Below are 24,172 nucleotides of genomic sequence, written 5' to 3' on the forward strand. Positions count from 1 at the left end.
CACTGTATTCAAATATATTAAACAAAGAACAACAACGAAAAGACTAAAACTAAATTCAAGGTAACGTTTTAAAAGGCCGCCTTTCAGTTTCAAGTAGCTTGCAGAGGGGTCCTTGAGGGGTCAAATTTCAGAACTATGAACTTTACACTCACAAAAGTAACACAAGATACTGAGGTCTGTTTAATGTTGAGGTCAAAAATGTTGTCTTTATGCAGTTGGTACTGCTAGCAGACTAGATACAAGTCTGTGCTGTTTAGACTCCATCACTGTCTCTCTCCCTTCTGAACTACACTGAAATCTTGCACAATCGGAGAGCACATCAGCCCATCCCAGCAGGTACGAATGAACAGGTTATTTCGCCTCAGTGGTTAACCTCAGGTCAATCTGCTATGACAGAGAAACAGTGCCAATTGGTCCTGCCCAGATTCCCCCAGAAAATTTACTATTTCTACTTATTCTTGTTGTTTTATTTATTAGACTATTTCCCAACAATATAAAGCACTTTGAGTTTGAGTCTGTTTTTCTTAAGATAAGTGTCCTTATGGCACAAGTACAGTAACCATTACAATTATTTAAACATATTATTTTTACTTCATGTATGATAAGCATTTTATCATTGAATGAGTATTATATTCAAAGCATGATTGGCCCTAAAAATCCTCAAATCTCCCTCTGAAATGTCACAAGAAACAAGCATTTGAAGGCTGTTTTAGGGGGGAAACCAAGAGAAAAGACTTATTGGTACATTCAGATCTGCCTCCTGTTGTCCTGCGATATCCCTGATGGTAATTATAAATGTGGACACTATGCACAATGTAACTTTACCTACAAATGTTCCTCATTTTGCCATCCTGTATCTGGTAAAAATATTGCAATTAAAGGCATTAACACTTGTAATATGCAAAATGTAGATTATTAAATCAAGCATACATTGTTAAAACAAAAAGGAGTCTTATTACTATGATCAGTGAACCCCAGTGGCACTACATTTTATACAGGGAAAACATCCTATTGCATCCTTAAAATATAGAAGGATTTATGCCATAAGACATCAAGAAGAGGGGGGGGGGGGACATTAATCGAGTGCTGTTATGCCAAGAGACATTTTGGATTTACTATTTAAATATGATAATCTCCCAAAGGACTTAATGAAGAATTTGATTTAAAACCTTTTTTGTGAGGGAAAATATTTGTAAACGTGTGTATATAATCATTTTTATTAGGAAAAGGATTAATCTTTAAAAAGAAAATAACCCTTGCTGATGTGTAAGTGTAACAGCTTTTTGTTTGATATGAGATTGCTTGTATCTTATGTGTATTTTTTCATGTGTGATTTCTTGTGCCATGACATAATTATTTAAACCTGCGAATTGTGATATTTATCAAATTAAAAAGATTATAAATGAGATGATGTTAGCAGGTATTTTGATGGAATTGTGGCAAGATGATGTGTATTAACTCTCATTAATGAGATTGAATAATTCGTGTTTTTAATCACCTGTGTGTATCTGACAAATTAACTATAAGTATTAAGTATTTAACCAGATGGTTTGCAAATGTGTTTCATATCCTGATGAAGATCTCTGGTAGATCAAAACGTTGCTAAAAAACCTGTGAAACATGGGCTAAATAAATACTTTTTATTTTTTGGAGCTGTAGTAAGTGTGCGGGTATTTCTTTCTTTTTGCACAATGCATTTACAAAAATGTGCATGCATATCACACATGGCCAAGTGAGAAACTGTTTCATTTGGACATGGCAGTTGAGCTCAGAGACGTTGGGAAGTAACTAACGAATCGCTTTTTAAATTGAATTGAATTAAATTAAATTCAAACAACATACAGTTAAGACTTCGGTTGAAACCGTTAAACGTATCGATTTTAAAATAGAGCTCCCTGATTGGCTGCCAGTTCCAACGGTCTTGCTTCACGGTTATAAATAGGGCCCGTCTTCTCCACTTCTTTCACTGCTGGACACTTTCTGCTTCGAAGACTGAGGACAGTTCTGAAGACATTTCTACGTACACACGGTAGGATATGCTTTTTATTTAATTTATTTCTAGCTTTGTTTGTTCAGTAAAACCTTTGATTGAAGCATTGCATGGTCCTTAGGGAGCTATCTGTCACAACGCAGAGCCCTGCTCAACTCGCCGCTGATTTATATTGCAAATTATTTACGGATTGTTTTCTTCCTCTCGTTTTTTTTCAGTAGGCCTATTTGAAGAGTTTGCAAATATTTGTACTGAAATCAAAATGCCGATTGATTGGTTGATTTGGAAAGATATAAACAGTGTATCATTGTTTTTTAACTTTCTTTATAATGACATGTCAGTGTATAGCCTATTTATATCGAGGGTGACCAACCGTCCAGGTTTTTCCGAGGCATATCCTCTTTTTCGGTCCTTAATCTCCGTCCGGACGGATTTTTGATCTAAAAATGTCCGGGATTTGTCTGGGACCGAATAAAATTAAGCCCGGAAAGTCATGCTGACCTCCCGGCTAAATTAGGCTCCGTCTGTTTCCATTGGAGCTGCTGTGCCGATGCTGGCGGAGCGGCACTGACTAACCGCAACCTCCGCAGAGCAGCGAGACCCGCCCGCAGCACCGCCACCGCCAGTCCGGCGCTCTGGGCCGTGTACAGGCGGCCTCACCCAGTGCGCGGGTGTTTGAGCTGTTTTATATTTCATCCCATGCCTTGTGTTTGAGGGTGCGGGGAAGTAATAATAATAATAATAATAAAATATATCATTGTATTTGAATAACTGGCATAGATTTTCAGTTACTGTGAACTGGGATTGTCGCTGTTTCAGAGAATTGTCCGCCATGCTTTTCCCCCCTACAAGTGTCTTACAATTGCCATGATTGACTAACTAAGACCAGTCTAAGGAAATGTATGCAACGGGTTTAACTGTGTCTATCGTTAATGCGACTTATTAATTGGACCAAGACAAAGATTTAGTCTATATGTATGCAACCAGACCGCGGTGTGCGTGTTTAACCCGTCCGCTCCAGCAGCGATGGAGTCCGGCCATATAATCGTGGTCGATGGCCGGTATGGTGGTGATGTGCGCCTATTTGAAGCGTTTGTGAACAACTGTTGATCGTTAATGAATGGCTGACGTCTGTAAAGACTTCGACAACGAACCGGGAAGGTGTTATTTCGTTGGGGTGTTAGGTTGAGACGACAGTTAAGAGCTTTGAAATTACGAAACTTCAAATTTTGAAAATTCAACTGTCACTGGAGTAACTGGCAGTTTTGGAATCTACGCTGTATTCTTTATTTGATAGAGCGATTTCAGTTGCGTCATCAAGTTCACACCGTACCGGAAGCGCGGCCATATTGGGGAAGGATAAAATCTATTACTTAGTCCATCTTTAAACAACCCTCCCCCACCGGCAGGGGTAGAGTCCTGGCGTATATTAACGATGTTTTTGACTTATCATATCATGTAATTATTCACACAAGCACTCGATCAAATGAAGAGATGCAGACAGCAATGGAAATGATCAGACAGGCTGATGAAGGAAATAGTCAGAATGCAGCGCAGCCCTTTAAAATGTGTTGGTGTACTGGGCCTGCGGGCTCCAGACCCCCGGCTGAATTTTCTTCCTCAGATTTTTGGACTTTCATTTCACACCTCTGTTAATATTGTTGTTGTTATTATTCTTATGTACGTGTTTTCCTGCAATGTCCCTCAAATGGGATCATGCTGTTCTTAAATTGGACTCATGGCAGATGGTCACCTTATTTATATGTATCTATCTATCTACCTGTGCGTTTCATTTCAGTTTAAGAAGTTCCAACACCACCCCGCAATGGCGGCAGTAATGATCGATTGCGAGCCGGACCACATCGCGACAGAGCACACACATGCTGTGTCTCCCAAATCACGCAAAGTACAGTACTGGGAGAGGTTCATTTTCATTACATCCCTTATGTCTGTGTGGCTAACAGTCTTAAAGGTAATACCCCCCCCCCACACACACACACACAGACACTCACACAACTAAAGGATTACGAAAGTATAATTATGAAATTAAGTAATTTACATGTATTAAACAACACCCCCACCCCCAACGCCCACAACTTAATTAATTCTAACCTCGTTGTTTCCTCCTCAGGTTTTTTTTTTCACAGATTACCCCTATCTGACAGCGCTTGTGTACATCTTGGATGCTGTCTTCATCTTGAACATCGCCTCTCATTTTTACATTGACTTTGAGTCTGAATGGCGCACTGTCACCAGTCAGGTACGAGTCCAGTACCTCAAAGGCTGGTTCCTGCTTGATGTGCTGTGCGTCCTTCCCCTCGAGTTGGTGATGTTTCAGTATGGATATTCCTTCTATTTTTACCTAAACCGTGCTCTGAAGATCGTTGGGTTGTTTCACTATATGGGTAAGTAAGTATCTCTCTCTCGCTCTCTCTCCTTTTTACGTATCTAGAAATAATAACAGAAATAAATGAAGCTAATTGTGTAGTATTGGTCCCTGTCTCTTCTAGCATCCCTGGAGAAACATCTGGATGTCAATAAGGTGTACCTGGCGGCCTTCAGATACACCTGGGTTCTACTCCTGTGTATCCAGTTTGCAGCGTGCGGCTGGTAAGGCATTCATTCGCCCTGCCTGCCCATGGATTGTGCCTCATAATGTTCTACCAGCGGTGCGTTTGAACCTTTTGCTTGTTGGAGCCGCTGCATCTTTTCACTTTTGTTCCCAAAATTAATGTTGCACCTTTGAATGCTTAGAGACACTATTGGGACACTCTGGGAGGTCTGTAAATCTAACGAATTGGGAATTTCAATCATTTCATCAGTTTTAAACATGTGTTGAGATTGTCTTTGTGAAACGTGTCTGTCTTCCTTTTGCTGAAAGGTATGCATTGGTATGCAGGGCTGTGAAAGAAGCCGCAGAACACAACTGCACCAAACTGCAATCCTGGCTTACTTTACTAGGTTATTGCATTTTCTTCCTAGTCATGTTATTTCACACATTTATACACATTGACACATTTAACACATTGATAAAAAACTAGAGCATCTATAAAGGGTGATATTTGAGTAATATTATAATTATTTGTTCCACAGATAATCCTGTCACCTCACCTCACCAGTTATATGTTACCTCTCTTTACTGGTCGACAGTCACCTTATCTACAGTTGGGTGAGTAAATGATGCTGTCACTTGCTTTATTTTGAAATCTCTACTGTTTGTATTGATAGCTAGCAGAGAAACACACACAGGCATTCATTCCCCCTGCCGCGGCACCGCGGCTCAGTGCGGACGACAGCGGATTATTTTCACAGAGAGTACTCTCGCCATAAGTAAAACTACTCCGGAGATAAAGTTGTGCCTTGCTGAAAATACAATTGTAAACCGTGCTGATCATCAAGAAATGTGAAAAATCATTTGATTTGAAACCAATGCTTTCTGTACTTTTAGATAAATGTTTCTGTCGGTAAAAAAGTTATTTTTTCTTCCACAGTACTGTACTGTACTGAAGAAACTGCAAATGAAATGAGCCTTGTTTAATATGGAGTGTTTGATTCTTTTGCACAGTTACGGTGATATCTATCCAACCGACCTGGAAGAAATGTTTTACACAACCTTTTGGATGGTAGTTGGATTGGTAGCCATTACTGGGCACATTGTAACTGGCATGAGCTCAATTTGTGCCAACCTTGATGCTCGCAGAGGGCGTTTTTACCATCGTCTTCAGACTATCAAGACATACATGGTAAATTTCAACTCTGTGCACCTGTAATGAAGACATTGATGTTTTTGTTTTAGTAATTGTGTATTTATTCAAACTGTCAGCCTGTATCAGCAAAAGCTACAATGAAAGGATAGCGACTCTTTTACATACCAGATTTGCTCTTTGTACATTCTATTAGCATGTTAATGGAACAGAGAGACATTTTTTTTTTGCAAAATTACAATAGTGGTTTGGTTAACATTGATGTGCATTGTCAAATTTATATTGACCTCATCCTGCTTTTTGATATTTTGTTTGTTGTCAGCATTTTCCTTGACTTTATTTTGTATTTTTTAGAGAGAGACAGGCTTGCCTCTAGACATGCAAACCTGGGTTTATGATTTTTATATTTATCTATGGAGACATCAAAAGGGCAGCGTATCCAACAAATTAGTGGAAGACCTCCCCTTTAATCTGCACTCAGAAATCTCCTCAGAGTGTCACCAGGCAATTCTGAGACAAGTAAGGCTCAGTGTTTTTTTCTCAGGACACTAACTTACATTTCTTTCTGTTGTCCCTACTTTTCCTGTAGAACCGGTTGAATAACAGTTAAGGACTAAAACCCTCCAATTGTTCATGGTCTGAGTAGTAATGTCAAGCTGACCCTTTCTCTCCAGGCCGCTCTGTTCCAGGACACTGGCGAAGCCTTCCAGAGGGTGCTGTCAGTCAAACTTAAAACCATCACCTACAGCCCTGGGCAAATCCTTGCCAAGGCAGGGGACATTGTTCAATCCATGCACTTCATTCAGCATGGGCGTGTACAGGTAGGTACTCAGAGCCAAGCTACTTATACAGACTATAGGTACACGTATTTACATATTAAGTAGTTTCAGTGGAGTTTTACTGGAATTATTTTGAAAGTCTATTGCCTTGATTTAATATACCGAACTACATTCTTGTTATAGTGTTCACATTTTGAACTACACGTTTTAAAATGCAGATTTTACAAGGTATTAAAGTTAACTTTACAATGTTAAATCTTTTTTCCCCAGGCAATCAGAGATGGACCTAATAACAAAGTGGCTACTTTGTTTCCTGGAGCATTAATCGGAGAGGTATGGGCTCCTATGCTGGTCTGAGGTGATGCTCAGTTCTGAAACAGTCTCTAGTTTACAGACAAACTGTCCAGTCACATTTCCAGTGATGCCTGTGCATTGAATTATCTTCTGTTGGACACCTTTAAAATATGTTCTTAATTGTTTTATTCAGGAAGAGAAGAAGAAATCTGAAGAAACCAAATATTTGGATTTTTGTGTGAACAATTAATACTAAGGAATGTATTTTAGGAATAACAACCTTTGTCTTTCTTCAAGGTTTATCTAACGGGTGAAATTCCACGAAATGTCACAATTGTTGCTGAGACCGTGTGTGAGGCCTGTGTGCTGGAGCTCAAAGACCTTGGCATGGAGTTTGCACATTTTCCACAAGGTATGTGTCATTTAATGTAGGGAATGCTTATTTAGTTTGTCCTTTGTATGAATCTTTATATATACACACACATGCTTAGAGTGGTCAAAATGGAAATTCAGAAGTACTGGTATGGGGGTGGGGGGAATAAATGTTGTTGTCCTGCAGCCCAGGCTAACCATTTCACCTCTGAGAAATAAAATGAAAAACGTTATTCTATTTTAACTTCGCATAAGTTTAAAACAATGTGGAAATGCCTGTTATATATGAGTTCATATTGATGTACATTGCTGTTTCCTTCCTATCTTGTGCCGTCTGTTTTTCCAAGATAATGCTGCATAACTAAAAAAATATATAATTCGAGAGGCATTGGTTTTCACAGATCATGCGACGCTCAGACGCACAGCAGAGCAGCTCCTTCAAAGCATGTCCCGTCCAATCATGAGCGCAGATGATATCGGGGTAGCCACCAATCCCCAGAGCGTGATCATGGACAGGGATCTGTCCGGTCATCCAATAGTAAGATGTATATCATGCAAAATAGGTATTTTTTGTTCCAGGCAAGTGAGGGGCAGATTTTCTCTGCCACAGTGCCTGCCTCGGTGCAGACGCCCCACTCAGGCTGGGCTCTAACAAGGTGAGCGAATTGCTGGCCTTCGCATACAGACACTTTGTCCTAAGGAAAATACAGTAGAATCATATTTATGATTATGTCTTTGAAATGCTTTTGCAGCCTAGCCAAATTTTTTGTAAATTTGTGATTCCCTTTGTCCCAAAGAGCGGAACAGAAGTCGTCCAGTCAGGGCTGTGCGCTCATGGCTCAGTCCTGTGTTCACACTGCCAGAAATGACAATGACAGACTCAGCCTTCTGATGTGTTTTTGTATCTTTTCAGCCCTTTTGGAAGAAGACGATAAGCCCAGACTGCAAGTTTGTCCAAACATGGGAAATAGTTACCTTTTTGTGCTTGGCCATTTTTGTATTTATACAGTTGTGGATGGTGTTTTTTACACACTATGATGGGACAGCAGGTTTGTACTGTGTTTTAAAGATATTTGTACTTTGAAATGTTTATGTATGAATTGTTTTTTTGGTACCAAATAAAATAATATCCCTCTAAAACTCCACTCCAGGGTTTCAAAGTGAAGGTCGGGCAGAATTTTTCCTGGCAGTGAGCTGGATTGCTGATGTTGTAGCTGTTCTGGACATCGTCTTCCGCTGTTGTACGCAGGTCCATTCTAATGATGGTGAGAGACAAGCCTGGGTATTTACCACAGGGGTGTTGTGTCACTGTATTCTCTGCTTGCTGTGAAACATGGATATGAATAAGTATATTTTAGATGTATTATTGGAATTATTGGAATCATATTGGCTTAAAACACACCTTTGTTTTTTGCATGTGATTACAGGCTACTTATTAGAGTTTAAAAGTATCTTCAATCACTATGTGCACTCCTGGGATCTGGTTTTCGATGTGCTGACCTTCTTCCCTTTTGATGTGTTCTCCTTCTTCACGGCTCAGAAGCAGTGGGCTGTGTTCAGACTGAACCGCCTGCTATGGATTCGGAAGGTGAAGTTCATAGAATAGGTGGTTGTGTATTGGAAACACATTTTGTATGGCCAGAACCCATTGGCACCTCACACACTCACTATTGCATTGCACACGGATGCTGATTCAGTTAATCTGTGGCAGAGAAATCACAGGGCGGGCATGACGGGCACAGAGACACTGCTTTACTCATCATCTCATTTGAAGCTGCACACTGTTACCTTGGTTTCTGTTTATTTGTTCTTCTCATTGCTTCAGCTGTTTTCATTTTTCGCAAAAAATGAAAAAAACCCAGAGAAGAATTGGATAGAGTACAGGACAGCGAAGTGTGCATTTCTTCTGTTACTTGCTGTGCACTTTTGCGCCGGACTTTTCTACCTGCAAGGCTGCTATTATACAAGGTAAGGACCGATTCCTGTCTGTACATACCCTCATGAATTGGCTATATGCACAGTGTTTGTTAGTGTTTGTTACTTGGCCACCCTAGAGCGTGTGCAGTACTTCAGCAAATGTGCTTTGAAGACCACAGATCCACAGAGGTTGGGCTGTCCTTTTTTGCAGGTGCGATGAAGACACCTGGGCGTGGGATAATGGACTTGGAGCATGCCAGTCCCACTTCTACCACTACGTCGTCACATTCTACTGGGCCATAACTACGATGACAACCACAGGTGAGGGGCAGGGCATCACCAGCTGTATTTGTGTCGGCCATCATTCTACCCTGTGAGGTTTTGTGAGCTGCACAGATCACGCTTGTGTCCACAATCATAGCCTTAGAATAAGAGAAGATTTAATTCCTGTCTGTGTTTGTTACTGTGTTTTGAAATGTACGTTGTTTTTAGGGTTCGGTGATATTACGGCCAGCACTCTTTCAGAGCAGATAGTGACCATCTTTGTGTGCATCATCGGGCTCTTTGTTTTCAACTACCTCAATAGCCTAATTTCTGCCACACTGGCAAGTACAAATTCGGCCAGGTGAGTCCATTTCTGTTATGTATAATTCTCAGTAAGCACTGTGAACTCATCACTGTCCTCTGCGTCCATCTACATTTCTACAGCACTGCTGGCTGTGTACTCTGTCCATCGGTGCATAATATAGTAATGTTGATTTACAGCGGATTGATACATGAGAGTTAGAAACTTAAAATGTTTTGTAGGTTTACCTTTCAGGACAATCTCCGAGCCGTGACCCAATTCATGAAAAGCCACAAGCTCAGCCAGTCTCTGCAGGACAGGGTGATAGATTACATGAGCCTTCTTTGGGAGAAATACCAGTAAGTTAATCAGTTGCTGAGGAAAGCTCTGGGCCTTGCAGGTCAGCTGGACACTTAGTGAGGGAGATTCAGAGTAGCCTGTATAGACTATCTAGTGAGCAGTCTGTGTGTGTCTGCGGACTTGAGTGTCTGCACTTGTCATGTAGGGGGCAGGCGTTCCCAGGCAGCCCTTTCCTGATGCATGACCTGCCCAGTGAGCTGCAGGAAGTCATCCTCATGGAGGAGCGAGGCAAGCTTCTGTCCAAGGTGTGAGTCTGGTCAACAGCTTGACCTGTGCAATACTGCCAGGTAAAGCCCCTAAAAGTTTGTGGTGTGTTTGACATGGCTTTATTAATGATTGAATTGTACACTTACAATGCATTGTGTGACAGATACTACACTGTATTGCCAAACTAATCCATATAGATACTTCATGTTTATATAAAGAGCAGGGTTCATATTGGGGTGATAAACCTCATACTTGTGCGTTTTAAGGAAATATTTCTGGGGAAGAAAGATGGTGTTGTTCTTTTTTTCCACAGTACCGTTATTTTAAGGAAGCTGGAGATTCATTAATTAGGGATATTGCCACAGTATCCACAATGTACTTCTATCCCAGAGGAGAGATCATACAGTACAAAGACTGCATCACTCGCGAGCTCTTCTTCATCAAGGAGGGAACTTGTCAGGTAGGAAGAGTTTTTTGGAAGGTACTTTGTTTCAAACGGCAAGCTCCATAGCTGCTACAGTCGATGTTCATTCACTAATTCTGTTCTTTTTTCAATTCTGTAGATCTTAAACGACAATTTCTCTGACATTATGGGATTTCTATGCGCAGGAACATATTTTGGAGAGGTGAGATTTGAACTTCACTCCATGAGTTGAGGCGCTGTATAGCTGACAGTCCTAGTAGTGTAAGCAGTGTAGCTGTGGGCACTCGCACAGCTGCCCACTCAACATTTGGTCTTGCAGCAGGACTTGAAACTGATCTGTCGTTTGTGTGTTCTGTCTGTGTGTGTTTGTGTCTGTCATGCCTTTTTTCTTTCAGGGCGGGTTCTTATATGGGAAACCAGCACAAAGGATTGTGCGTGCCCAAACAATGTGCCAAGTTATTGTCATTGACTTTGACAGACTGAAACCAATTCTTGACAATCATCCAGTCATTAAAAGGTAAAAGTGTGAAATAAGGTGGAATATCATAAGCGATGTGTACAGTTTTTCTCGTTTGAGGGGTGCTAGAATGCTTTTATTTGTTTGCTTTGTTAAGCAATTAAAAATAAAGTCGTGACCATGCTGTAAAGCACTAATGGTTAACCACTGTTTCATGACAGGTGAGTCATCACTGAATGTGTGAAAAGGAAAGACAATTGTCTGTATCGATCAGGCAATCATTTGTGCTGTTTTAGTTATTTAAAACGTTGGTAAATAGCCCGTTTATGATTTTGTTTTTTCTTCAGCCAATTCGAAAGACTGCAGGCAGAGTGTCTTCAGTCCTCTGAATGTGTATGGTTGAGAAAGGAACCACAGATAATTAAAACTGTAAACCTGTCGTGTGTTGGCCGCCAATTCCACGAGAAGTCCAAATGCTGTAAGTCTCTGCCCTCAGCTTTTAGAGTGCATCGTTATTGCTTTAATGTGTTATTAAAGGATACATAAATTCATGAAATAAGTATGGTATAATCTTTTGCATCAGACGTAGAGGACTTTGGCATCTTCGAAATGTATGCGGGCAATGAAGAGGAGCATGTGGAGGCTCTCAGGCAGACCAGTCAGACTCAACCAGAGTAAGCCAAGACACAATATTCAGACATATTCTGTCAGTGCGTAGGTGTACTTGTGTGTGCTACTGATACGCCACTAGAAACATTCTAACTAGCTCTGTCCAAACAATCTGTGTGAAAGAGTCCACTGATTAATACTGGATTATTTGTTGCACTTCTTTAATGTGTGTTACAGGCCACTGAGTGGGAGATTTGCACTGTTCTTCTTTCATACCCTGCCAAGAGCTTTCCTCATGCGGTGAGTTGCACTCCTCCCCAGGGAGAACGCAGGGTTTGACTTGGAAAGACGAAACCAAATTCCCACCCATGGGTCTCTGTGAAGAAGATGGGTGGGGATATGAGAGTGTAACCTGCACTGGTGCTGTAACACTGCACATTTAGTTGTATCATTGAGTTTGGAGTGGTATGTGTGTGTAACCTTTAGTTATATTGAGGATTGTTTTCTGTTCATGCCTGCAGACATTTTTTCAGAAGCACAGCTGGACCTCTTCATTGTGTTCAGTTAAATTGAATATCCCCTCACTAACTCTATCCACTGTCTGCTTACAGGCGTGCTATAATCCCCAACGGCTCACGTCTTTTCTGGTGGGAGTGTTTCCGTCTCCTCCTGGCGTTAACGATCTGCGCTGTGTCTTCCCTCCTGTGGTCATTCCTGCACTTTCAGCAAGACCTTTGGAAAGCCTTAGTCTTCCTGCTGATCGTCTGCTGGATTGACATGTACATTCGGCTACATGTGGCGTTTTCTCGGGGCTCCAGGGTGGTTGTGGATACCGTGGAAACAGCCAAGCAATACCTGAAGACCGGCTTCCTGATGGACTTCGTGAGCTGCTTTCCGTGGGAAGTGTTTGGCTTGATGGCAGTATCTACATATGATGACAATAACACATTCTTCAACAATACAAGAGCACTGCACATCATTGCCTTCTTCAGTTTACCCCACATGCTGCAGCTGTATCGAGTCAACTGCACGTTTAAGCACTGGCAGGCCGGAGTCGCAACAGAAAAGACGGCAGTGAGTTTATTGAAGTTTTGTTTGTACGCCATGCTTTTTCTCCACTTCTGCACCTGCGTTGTGTTTGCAGCAGTTTGCCCTCCTGGGACAGACTTCAGCAGTAAGAGTGGAGACAAGTACTTCCTGCCAAAGATCCAACACAACTGCACTGCAGACTCCTGGGTGATGCACTTGGACAATTTATATGGCCTCGATTTTGGTATGTATTGAATAAATCATTGACGTATGTTTTCTCTCTACCCCAAAACCAGTTTTCCAGTTTGAAATGCGTGACTCTGCAGTCCAGAGAAGAGCTCTTTAACACAGGCTGCTGAAACAGTGTGGTGGAAGTTTTTAGTTTTCTACTTGGAAGGCAAGAGGAAGTCATGCAAATTGATTTGAAACCATGTTTTAAGAAATATGGTAACATTTGACATTATGTGCAGTTTTGGGGTGTTGGTTCCTAAGTAATTATGTACAGCACTGTGCACTTGTTTGTGCTGTGTAATTATGCACACTGATGGTTAATGATTTAACATAGTTTAAAGCTGTTGGTATATTGTGAGTAAATACACTGTAACAGCTCAGTTCTTACACACACGTCACCCACTTAATGTAAAGTGTTACCAATGATAGGAACGTAACCGAAGAAATTAAACGGGTTCTATCTGAATAATTGATTACAACCCATACAAAAAAGTTCCATTGTTTTCATTCAGGTTAATTAGATGTATAATGTGCCATTTCAAATCACTGCCATGACACAATTATAGAATATATGCCAACATGATGATATTTTTTCCCACCAGACACTGTGAGTTTCCCATACCTGTACACAATCTCTCTGTACTTCATCACAGCAACCGTGACTACTGTTGGCTATGGGGACATCTCTGCGTGCCTGCTCTCCACGGTAAGACAAAGCCCTCCATTCAACCACTGTACCCAAGACACAGTTGCAGACTTATGGCTAAACAAAAATACTATTTCTGAAAGTTTAAGGCAGTGGTGTCACTTGTGGCCCCAAATAAGTTTGTATGATTTGATGAATGGAGTCGTGTGGCAACAATTAAGGGGCAATGACAACATTTTCATCTTATTGTGACTGCAGACATGCTAGAAATGAAATGTATTTCTATTTAGGTCAAACCCAGTGTATGGTGCGAATGTGCTGGTGTAGATATCCCAGCTCACTGGGTTGATAATGCCATCACTGGTATTCGGACACTTTAGACCATCTGGAAAGTCAGGGGTTTCTGTTGGCACCTCTGGCTAGTATCACTGTTTTTATAATCTACTGCAAAATGTTAGGAAATGAAGCCAATAGTATTTTAAAGTATATTTTCTCCAGTGTTTGAAGAAAGTACCGGTATTTTATAAACTACTTAAGATGAATGTACTCACAGAAGAACTTTAATTGTAATGACAGGGTAATGACAAAGCTCTGACCAAAACATTAAATGCTCATTTGCTTGATTCCAGAAAATCATTGTGTCTGCGATAATGGTGTCAGGACCCCTGTTCTGCGGCTGGGTCGGGGGGTCCATGACCTCCATACTGGCCAATGCTGATGCTCCCAGAGTTGCCTTTATGGAGAGGAAGGATGGAATCAAACACTTTCTGGAGGTACAGCCTGTGCCCACTGTATACAATCCCATTATTGCTAAGGGGATCCAATGGGCATGTCCTGCTAGTCCTCTTCAGTGGTGGCTGGAAACTGAGCAGGGTTTAAGTGTGACTGTGAGAGGAAAGATGCTTCCTGTTGTTCCTGTGAGCTGGAGTAAGTGCCCAGCACACTCTGAACATAACACACTGTCCCTGTTTCAGAGAAATGGTCTGACCGGAGACTTCTATGAGAACATTATCCAGTTTCTTGAGTCCAAGTGGAGGCGCATGCATGGAATTGATCAAGACTCACTGTTCCGCTACCTGCCGTCTTCGCTGCGTGGGGATATTTCCACCTTCATGTATGCAGACCTGATCGCAAAGGTAACATGTTCATCAGCTCGTAAACATATCACTCAGCACTGCGCTCCTCTCGTGAGTTCCAGCACGTCCCTAATGACACGGGCATGAGAGCAGGGTTGGGTCTGCACCATCATTACCCCTATGAGCCATTCAACACGGGATTGCCTTCCGATGTAAACATGTGGGGAAAAGTAATGGCACTATACAAGCTGTAGGCCTGCAAGGTGCGAAGTTGTGATCAATAGCAATATATTGATGTTATTTCAGGCTTTTGGAATCCAGTTCAGATTCCAGAGGAGGGTGAGACATGAGGCTATCGAGTTGTCCGATCAAATGCTCCGGCTGTCAGGGAAACTTGACGTGAGTATGTTCCTCATTTTAACAGTGAGATCAGATGATGTAAGTGTTGTCCACACGGGTCAGTCAGGCAGGGAGTGAACAGAAGCAAAGGGAGTCTATCGAAACGCACCTGTGATTAAACAACCCAGCTCTTATCCTGCTGCATGACTGTGTGAGTGGCTGTGCAAAATGTTACATCTCCCTGTTGAGAACAAAAGCTAAGGAAGACAGGGAGAAGAGCGAGCAGCCGAGCAGGGAAGCGACCCTCTGTGCTCTCCTTCAGCAGGGCTGGGGCACTGCTCTCTAACCGTGAGCTGTCTGCTGTTCTTTAGATTGTGCTTTACCCTCTGCCATGAATCACACAGGGGCCAATCTTCCACAAAATGCTGCGAGCAGAGAGCCTGGAGAAGCTCGAGTACGATGGCGGCATCACTCGCATGCTCTCCAGACAGGTCCGGCACCGCTTCTTCAGAATGGGCAACATCGTGTATAAGAGGGGTGACTGTGAATCGGAGGTAGGAAGCATCGCTGGTGCAGTGACCCGTGGCTGTGTTGCTAACAATAGGGACAGTCCATAGGGGCTACAATAAGAAGCAGCACTTTAACTATGCTTGATTAAAGACTGCATTCACAGCAGGGATAGAGGTTTGACATGCTCAGTTAAATTGTGTTTGTAAAGCAGTAAAGGTGCACGATTGACTTGTTGATGAATCTTTATATTCCGTTTCAGATGTTTTTCATTCAGAAAGGAGAGGTGGAGGTTTTGGCTGGTAATGGAGGGACTGTTTTGTTCACGCTGAAAGTGGGACAGTACTTTGGAGAGGACAGCTTCCTTCACTCAGAGCCCCGTGCAGCAACGATCAGGTCTGCCTGGCCTCTTCACTGTCATAGTCATTGCTGAGGGCCACTCACTCCTGTGCTCATTCACTGTGTTTCTATAGGCAGGATGTCTCCACCGCGCTGAATTGCACGGGGTTGATTTTGTGGGTAAAAAAAAGCAGTAATGTGGCCCTTCAGTGCACAGTGATGGCATTTTTCTGTGCTCTGGCGATCCCATTCTTGTACATGCATTACTTGGAGTAAAAGCTGGGGTACGTCACTGATTGAGTATCAGTGCTGCTGCTTTTCTCAAGTTTGATTGATTGTTGTCGTGTCCTGAACACCTTTATAGAGGAGACGTTAAAAAAAAGAAAGAAGACTATTGTTTAATCATATTTTTATATGTTTGCATTACAGAGCTGCTTCAAATTGCGATCTGTGTGTCTTGACAAAGAAGAGCTTTGAGGAAACTTTTCAATATTACCCAGACATCTACCAGGAGTTCAAGCAGGTTGTAGAGGAAGTAGGAAAGGAAATCCAAAAGACTAAACTAGAGGAAATTGCCGCCAGGTCCCAGCTGCCCTTCAGCAACCAAGACCAAACCTCATCATGCCACCAGAGACCAGGCCGTAAGCGATTGATTTCAGACTGCACAGCTGAAGCATGTGCTTTATGTCTTCATTGGCATTTATTATTCATGTCTTTGTTCTGTACGCATATTCTGCACTACGGTAAATGAGACACTCACTCTTCACACTGCAGCTGTGAGGGACGGATGGGTAGCTTTCCTTTGCTGACTGAGGGGCTTGTGTTGTCTTTAAAGGAGCTCTGCCCAGTCAGGAGGGCATCTCACAGCCCAGAGTCACTCCTCACCCCTGCAGGGTGGCACCAGTGTTGCATCTTCCATACCTTGCATTCCCAGTTTACTTACTGATTGATTTGTGTGTTTATTGATGTATTTATGGGTGGACTGATGGTTGTATCATTGTATACACATTAGGTCCCAGTCTGTTGAACAGGTAAAAACATCAGAGAACCGTTAACCATTAGTGTTCACACTGAGCACACGTCTTTTTTGCCCCTTGCCTCTTGTTTCTTTTGCTTCTTTGTAACTAATTTGTTTCTTGCTTTAGTTCTTGAATTGTATGAGCAGTATGCCAGGGCTGAGGCACTGGAGTCCAGCCTGCCACTCTGGGTTCGCCTGGGCCATCGTCTGGGCAGCGCACTCCTAACATGCTGCAGAAACACGTGGCGCTTCATACAGATGATCCGCAGCAAGACCATTGATCCGAAGAACCCCGTCTTGCGCTGGTATCAGTATTTCTCTGCTGTGGTGACTGTCGTGCACTTCTGGTGTGTCACATATATGGTGAGTGAGCACACTGTATTCAACATGTATTGCAGTTACTCCGATAAACACGTATTAAATGTAATATCAGATGCTTGAACTGTATCTAAATGCATTGTTTTAATTATACGTTATTTCTGTAGGCCACAGTTAGAAATACATTTTCTAAATAGTTGAAATAGTATAATTACAAAATGTTTGGCAACATCTGGCCTCAAACATAAACTGTAAAACAAAATCAAAGACTTAACCTTTCAGTGTGGAGCCGCTCGTCGGCCTCGATATGAATATATATCAGTTTGGAGATGCAATGCAAGGTGACAGATGTGTGGTTTCTGTTGCAGCCGGCTGTTTACAATGCTGATGTGAATCTCTATCTGTTCGCCAGTGTCGTTGAGTACATCCAGTTCGTGGAGGTAAATCTGTTTCGTAGATTTAGTTTGTTGTGTGTTGTCAGGTATCTGCTGTATAACTGCTGAGTGTTTGGAGAATGCTTGAGGGTCTCTGATGTTGTCATGGGGGCCGGAGGTGTATGGACACTCACAGAGTGCACCTTTCTCAGTTTTCTGTTTCTTTATTTCAGGTTTTAGTCATCATGAATATCTGCTACTATGATGAAGATGGAAATTACGTCTCAAATCGTAAATCTGTGGCGAGACACTTCTTATGGAGGAAACTGGGCTTTTTCTTTTATTTTGTGAGCTCGTTCCCCTATGGTGCCACCGTGTTTCACTTGGCCACCCAAATGCCTGCTGCGAATTACCTGGCTATCTTTGTGTGGGTCCGTGCTGCTCAGCTGGTCCGGATTTTCTCTGTTTTAGTATTTCTAAGACAGGAAGAAAAGGCCATAACTTCAAGGTTAGTAAGCTACAGCTCCATTGTTGTCCGGGGTCTTTGTGATGCAATTTTTCCAGTTTTGGTTTCATCCATCAGGCATTCCTGTATATTTTAATGTGGTGTTTTAAATACAGTGAAGTGTTGGGTTTTGCGTGGTTTGGCCTGTTACACGTCTCACACACGCAGTGCTTTCACTGTCAGCAGTTCAATATGCAGCGCTGATCAGTGAGCTCGTCCTAGTCTTGATGAATGCAGATCCAGTGTAGTTCTGCTTGTGTAAACCCTGATGCTTTCCCAGGTACTGACAGTGTTTCTTGTTCACAGCCTCCTGGCAATCCGCCTGCTGAAATATCTTGTGCACTTCCTCCTGCTCAATCACTGCTGCGCTCTCGTGTTTGTGGCGCTGAGCTGCCCAAGCATGTGCATCCCAGGGTCATGGTACCAACAAGTAGGCAAGTATTCTTTGAACTGGAACAGAATAAAGCACTATTTTATATCTGCAGATGTGTGGACAGTACAGCTGAAACAAACTGTAGAATATTACATACAAAGTGGTAGTGCTTCCTTTTATTTATTATTCATAGTCAGTGATTTGAAATATACTATACTAATATGTAATTATGTACTAAAAAGTAAATTTTGTAACTTGTTTTTGCAGATGTTAAGAAATTCACAGACCTGTACTTGTATTCAGTTTACTGGACTTTAACAACCTACACAAGTACAGGCTTCGGTGATATTGTGGCCATGACAAAGAGTGAGCTCTGGTTCGCAATTGTTTTCTGCATTTTGGCCAAGGTACACATTGTGTACAACCTGGGAATGATCTTCTCGACGCTGGCCAACAAGCATGTTCTGCAGGTGGCCAACAAAGAGAAGCTGCAGGTATTCATGATAGAAGAGATTTGAATTATCCAATGTTGAAAGCGATGAGTGTTGAGTGTTGAGCTTAAGGGAAGTCATAGTGCTTGACTGTGACCGGTGAGGAGAGCGCAGTGAAAGGATGGCTGCTTCAACACAAGTATCGAGACTTGAGCAGATCGCCAGCCCTTAGACTAGCAGATAACCGCTGCCTTGTGTTTATCATTTCAGGACATAAAAAGCGTCTTGAGGGATAATAACATCTCCCCCAAGTTACGAGACAAAATTATACACTATTTCAAACACAAGTGGATCTGCACTAGAGGCAGGAACTCAGAGACGATCTTTAGGGACATTCCCCGATATATGAGGGCAGACATATTCGACCGGTAAGGACAGGGCCTGAGATCCCACACACGTGACACACGTGAATCCTCACAGACCGGGACCAGAGTAAATGTTAATTTCCCAATGTTTCAGGACCGGTTTAGAAGCTCTTCAGCAGCATGACGTCTTGGCCAAGATGTCAACACCCTTCCTGGAACACCTCTCCACCACAATGCGGCTGCTGAACTTCACTCCAGGTGAGTGACACTCCTTGGGGTCAGAGGTCAAGCACAGCCTGCATTGGTTCTTCAGACACTGATACGAGCCCAGATGTTGCTCTTGCGCTATAGGAACTGTAAGCTGTGCGAATGCCAGTTTAAAAACTGGGCTCTACACGGCAATAGTGCGGCAACATTGTGTTCTTGTGCCGGGGGAGCTTGGCACGTCACTGCTGCCACAGCTCACACGTGTGCCACACCCACACCGCCTGTGTTCAAGCCTGTGTTTTGTTTTCTCTCTTTGTGCTTGAAGGGGAATACCTGGCGAGGAGAGGAGACATTGCCACGCAGATGTTTGTGGTGGTGAATGGGACGGTAAAGGTGGTCAGGAACGGACAGGTGGAGTTTCTGTCAACGGGCGCAACCTACGGGGGCAACGAGCTGGTCCTACAGATGAAATACAGAGAGTCGTGGATATCTGATCTATATGTGGAAGTCCTCGCTCTCCTGGAAGACGACTTTTTTGCAGTGGCCTCCCTCTACCGGTATGACATGGACTCCCTCAACATGCAGTCCATTGTCCCGCAGGCAGACAGTCAGCTGTAAGAGGTGTGTACAGAACTGCTCTGAACTAAGTACTGATGGCAGCAAGAATTAACAAGTACTCAAACGCAGCCCCAGATCTCAATTGCTTAGTGAATATGACAGTAACAGTTTATGAGAGTAAAGACCCTCTGAAGCCGACCCTGTTTCCATGTTGACCGTCTCCCCTCCTCCCTCAACAGGCAGACATCCTGTGGTGGGAAGGCAGACGGGCCTGCGAGCGGACAGATAAACCAACAGTGTGACCTTGGACTGGCAATTTGACAACGGATATGGATTGTGGACTGGATTTGTTTGCTGTGTGTTTTGTACGTGTTTGTTTAGTTGTGTGTTTAGACAGGGTGTGTGTGTGTGTAGTGTTTGCCTGGGAGGCTGTGAGCAGGGCTCAGAAGTCCACCTGCAGGCCTAAGATGGTGGATGCGCTGCTACTGTGATGGCTGGATGAGCACAAGCCGCCCTACAACAGCCTGGGCCTGAGTTTTTCCAGGTGGATCCAAGTTTTTTTTTTTTCTGTTTCCTATATTTTATTTGTATTTGCAAATATAATCTTAACATCTAGGAAATATGCTTTTCATTTTAATTGTCTTGTAGTTGCTTTGTCTCCTGAAAATAATTGAATTTATTTATTTAAAAAAAAAAATATATATATATATATATATTAACTTATTTATTATATGAACATTGAATGTTAACAAAGACCCTAATAAAAGTATTGTTCTATACTATCCACTGTGCTTGTTTGTCTTAAAAAACATGGTGAAGTTCTTTATTCTTTATATGTGGGGATATCAAATACTTCACTATCACGCTTACAGCTAGTGCAAAATGCAGTGGCTAGACTCCTGACGTACGCACCAAAAGTACACAAGTATTTCTCCAGTCTTAGCCTCGTTGCATTGGCTTCCAGTTCAATTTAAGATTCTCTTAATGGTTTTTAAGGGTTTACATGGACTTGCACCAGATTATATTTTAGATTTCTTACATTAATATCAAACCGTTAGATTTTTAAGATCTTCACAGAGTTTGCTTTTAAGTGTCCCTAAATCTCGTTTGAAAACTAAAGGGGATCCTGCCTTCTCTGTTGCAGCCCCTCGCCTTTGGAATAGTCTGTCGATTCATATTAGATTAAGTGATAGTATTGAGTCTTTTAAATCTCAGTTGAAGACTCATTTTTATTCTATTGCTTATAACTGTTCTTAGATTTACTCTTATTGTCTTGACTTTTATTGTACATGTTTTAAATTGTGATTGTATTTTAAATTTTGTTACTGTAAAGCACTTTGGTCAACATGTGTTGTTTTAAGTTTGCTATACAAATAAATGTAATTGATTGACTGATTGATTGAAGTTGGGTCTGGTGTACCGTTGTAAACACAGTGACAGCCATGAGTGTGAAGAGACTGTGATCCTGCCGCTCGGCTGACTGTCCTGGGGAGGAGGACGTCTGTGTACTGCGTCTCGCAGGGCATTCTGCTATGTGTGGTGAAGGTCAGGCAGTGTGTGTCATACAGTGTCCATGTGTTTGCATGTGCTGCTCACAGAGCGGCTGGATCCTACATTATTATGGTGATTATCTGTCAGCATGTGAGATCACGTAGAATCTTGTTCTCTGAATTATTATTCCATTCGGTCAATCACTCCTCCCACAGCTTTTGTGCTGGAAATACGACATACCGTTTTTTTTAAAAGTTTTTATTAATTGGTTGGGGGGGGGGGGGGTAGATTTAAGATAAAAAGAGGAGAACTGCAGAACTATCATCCTTCAGGTTTTATACTTGACCATGCAGTTCAATCAAATGTCTGCAGATGGCAGTATTGCCATACTACGAGTAGTAGTGTTTTTTTAAATCTTTTTTCAGGGTGCTGCTTCAAAGGCGAATAAAAAATTAAGAAAAAATAAGTATTTGACAATTTTCCTTGTCATATTAAAACACTCTGTCTTGTCCCTGTATTAACCCTGGTTGTTCTGACCATAATAATATGTCCAGCCATTTATTAGAGCTGAAGGTTCATGATTTCAATGCCAAAATGTTCCAGCTTTGACATCACATGGAATGTTAAGGAATCCCCCAAAGGATTTGGATTCGTGTATGCCCTTGCCCGAATGTTATTCCCCACAGAGAAGAGCTATATTCTGTCTTAAAATGAAACAAAGAGGCTTTAGACAAAGGGTCTCTGTGTAACTCTGGCACTTGGCATGCCTTTGGTTAATTTAACAGGAATATTTTTGCATGGATCACCATAGTGAGAACATGTTCTTTATCTGTTTGTAATGACCTTTTATTTCTGCTTGGGCTGTTCAGAGACAACTCTGTTTGTGAGCCTCTGACTCACTTTAAATAACAAATTGTTGCAAAAAAAATAATTTTACAATGGGAACTGTATGGTCCACCATCTATATAATAAATACATTCTCAGTCTGTGAAAAAACACAGAGACTGAATGTTTTAAATGTTGCACCTGACATCTCTGTCTCTGTGAAGTACAGGCAAATAAAATTGATTTCAACTTGAAAATAAATATCTCAAATGCAACGTAGGGAAAGTCCATACATGTTTTATACGCCCCTTTATGTACCCCTTGGGAACCCAGTGAAATATAGCACATATAGAGAGGCCTGGTAAATAGGGATAATATATTTTTCGTCAAGCCAGTTTAATGTTTGTGACAAATACCTCACACTGAGTGCTTAAAGGCAAACCAGATCTTCACCTGAGATTAAAAATCAATTTTTCAAGACCTAGACTGTCCAAGCTGAAGACCTTTGAGAAGTGTTCAGGTGGTCCAATAACTAATAAGTTCAATTGGGTATTTACGAGCTCTGGTGGAAAGATACCCAGAGTAGCTTGCTGTCCTGGAGGATTACAGTGCATCACTGGATCAGCCTATTCTCAACAGAACTCACACACTGCAAGGATCAGCAGATAGATCCCCAACCGAGGTTCCCCCAGGAGCATATCCGCTGCATTAACTTGAATTTATATTTCCTCTTTCTTTAGAGATGAAGCAGCTGCACTGGATTACACAAATTTTAAGGTATGACTACAAAATGTGGCATTTAGACAGACTTCTTAATCTATTCTGAAGTCTAGCCATCATACTGCCAAACAATCCTTATGTTTCATTACAAAATAGCATTAAAGAATTATAAAGCAGAGGTCATTGATTTAACATTGGGAATTGTGCCGTATTATATAACTTTAACATTTGAACATGCCTGCAGCAAAAATGACGTTTTAACTTAATTCTTAAAGTATTTTCTTTTCAAGATTTCTGTTTGGTTTGTTTACTAGATAGACTTCTCGAATAAGACGTAAAGACAAACAGAAATTGGAAAAGGAGAAATGGCTTTGCTGACACAAAGTGGCCAAATTAGTCATGATCTAAGGCGGAAACACAAGACACTTTGGTTAATTATACTACGGAATATGTGCAGCTGCTGTTGACATGTTTGCAGGCAGCTGCCCTTCTTGTCAGTGATTTGAAGAAGTGTGCTTGTGGCCTTCTGCTTTTGAGCACAATGCACTTTCGCATATCGTTGCTCCCTGGTGAAAGCTGTAGCCCATTGCCGTTGTGCAAAGATCAGCCTTAGGCCATCTGATTTAGTACTGCAATCAATTTAACTACATTGCACACCACACTCCTCAACTTGTTATCGACATTGACATGGTAGTGACTGAGAGTCCTGGTTCAGTGGCCTACGATATCCGATGCACTGATTGAGTATTAATAATTGAATTGTGAAGTCCACTTCTAAGGGGTTTATGTTTAAAATGGCCACTGTAGCATATACCTATATATTTGGAGAGTCATGTATAATGATATTTTGCAAAAGCCCACAATTTTGCAATATAAACTTGGCCTAAGAGGAAGCTCCTAACGACTTCAAACTAAATCACCTAATTATTTATTTTTCACAATCCGATGACTGGCAAGGAATTTGGGGGGCCATCAAACTTCCTGTTCCACTAGTTGCCCGATTACAAAAACAGTTGCATTGACACCGCAAGGGAATATGACAAGAACAAGCAGTCTAATGTTAAAGCACCTACCAAATGTATGTCTTTCCAAAACATGCTTTGCAAGATGTTAATCTGCAGGCATGACTGTGTATATATAGG

At 41.8% G+C, this 24,172-nt stretch overlaps 1 protein-coding gene across 1 annotated transcript in view; it reads left to right on the forward strand.

The window, feature by feature from the left end:
* Nucleotides 1-20,648, forward strand: part of cngk (cyclic nucleotide-gated potassium channel) — a 26,641-nt gene extending 5,993 nt beyond the window's left edge. The window contains exons 4-40 of the mRNA XM_066716294.1: nt 2,530-2,653; nt 4,122-4,395; nt 4,501-4,575; nt 5,084-5,159; nt 5,556-5,733; nt 6,049-6,213; nt 6,369-6,515; nt 6,744-6,806; nt 7,065-7,179; nt 8,291-8,404; nt 8,567-8,727; nt 8,965-9,107; nt 9,268-9,377; nt 9,549-9,681; nt 9,864-9,980; nt 10,127-10,226; nt 10,502-10,648; nt 11,008-11,129; nt 11,417-11,547; nt 11,653-11,743; nt 12,290-12,951; nt 13,541-13,644; nt 14,214-14,357; nt 14,559-14,720; nt 14,967-15,059; nt 15,404-15,553; nt 15,769-15,902; nt 16,275-16,486; nt 16,991-17,226; nt 17,550-17,621; nt 17,789-18,063; nt 18,367-18,494; nt 18,701-18,927; nt 19,135-19,292; nt 19,384-19,487; nt 19,762-20,057; nt 20,234-20,648. Of these exons, the coding sequence (XP_066572391.1) occupies nt 2,530-2,653; nt 4,122-4,395; nt 4,501-4,575; nt 5,084-5,159; nt 5,556-5,733; nt 6,049-6,213; nt 6,369-6,515; nt 6,744-6,806; nt 7,065-7,179; nt 8,291-8,404; nt 8,567-8,727; nt 8,965-9,107; nt 9,268-9,377; nt 9,549-9,681; nt 9,864-9,980; nt 10,127-10,226; nt 10,502-10,648; nt 11,008-11,129; nt 11,417-11,547; nt 11,653-11,743; nt 12,290-12,951; nt 13,541-13,644; nt 14,214-14,357; nt 14,559-14,720; nt 14,967-15,059; nt 15,404-15,553; nt 15,769-15,902; nt 16,275-16,486; nt 16,991-17,226; nt 17,550-17,621; nt 17,789-18,063; nt 18,367-18,494; nt 18,701-18,927; nt 19,135-19,292; nt 19,384-19,487; nt 19,762-20,054 (5,740 nt within the window). The 3' untranslated portion in view covers nt 20,055-20,057; nt 20,234-20,648. The remainder of the gene's footprint in view (nt 1-2,529; nt 2,654-4,121; nt 4,396-4,500; nt 4,576-5,083; nt 5,160-5,555; nt 5,734-6,048; nt 6,214-6,368; nt 6,516-6,743; nt 6,807-7,064; nt 7,180-8,290; nt 8,405-8,566; nt 8,728-8,964; nt 9,108-9,267; nt 9,378-9,548; nt 9,682-9,863; nt 9,981-10,126; nt 10,227-10,501; nt 10,649-11,007; nt 11,130-11,416; nt 11,548-11,652; nt 11,744-12,289; nt 12,952-13,540; nt 13,645-14,213; nt 14,358-14,558; nt 14,721-14,966; nt 15,060-15,403; nt 15,554-15,768; nt 15,903-16,274; nt 16,487-16,990; nt 17,227-17,549; nt 17,622-17,788; nt 18,064-18,366; nt 18,495-18,700; nt 18,928-19,134; nt 19,293-19,383; nt 19,488-19,761; nt 20,058-20,233) is intronic.
* The last annotated feature ends 3,524 nt before the right edge of the window (nt 20,649-24,172 follow it).

This window comes from Amia ocellicauda, chromosome 11 (assembly GCF_036373705.1).
Source record: "Amia ocellicauda isolate fAmiCal2 chromosome 11, fAmiCal2.hap1, whole genome shotgun sequence".
NCBI classification, from domain to species: Eukaryota; Metazoa; Chordata; class Actinopteri; order Amiiformes; family Amiidae; genus Amia; species Amia ocellicauda.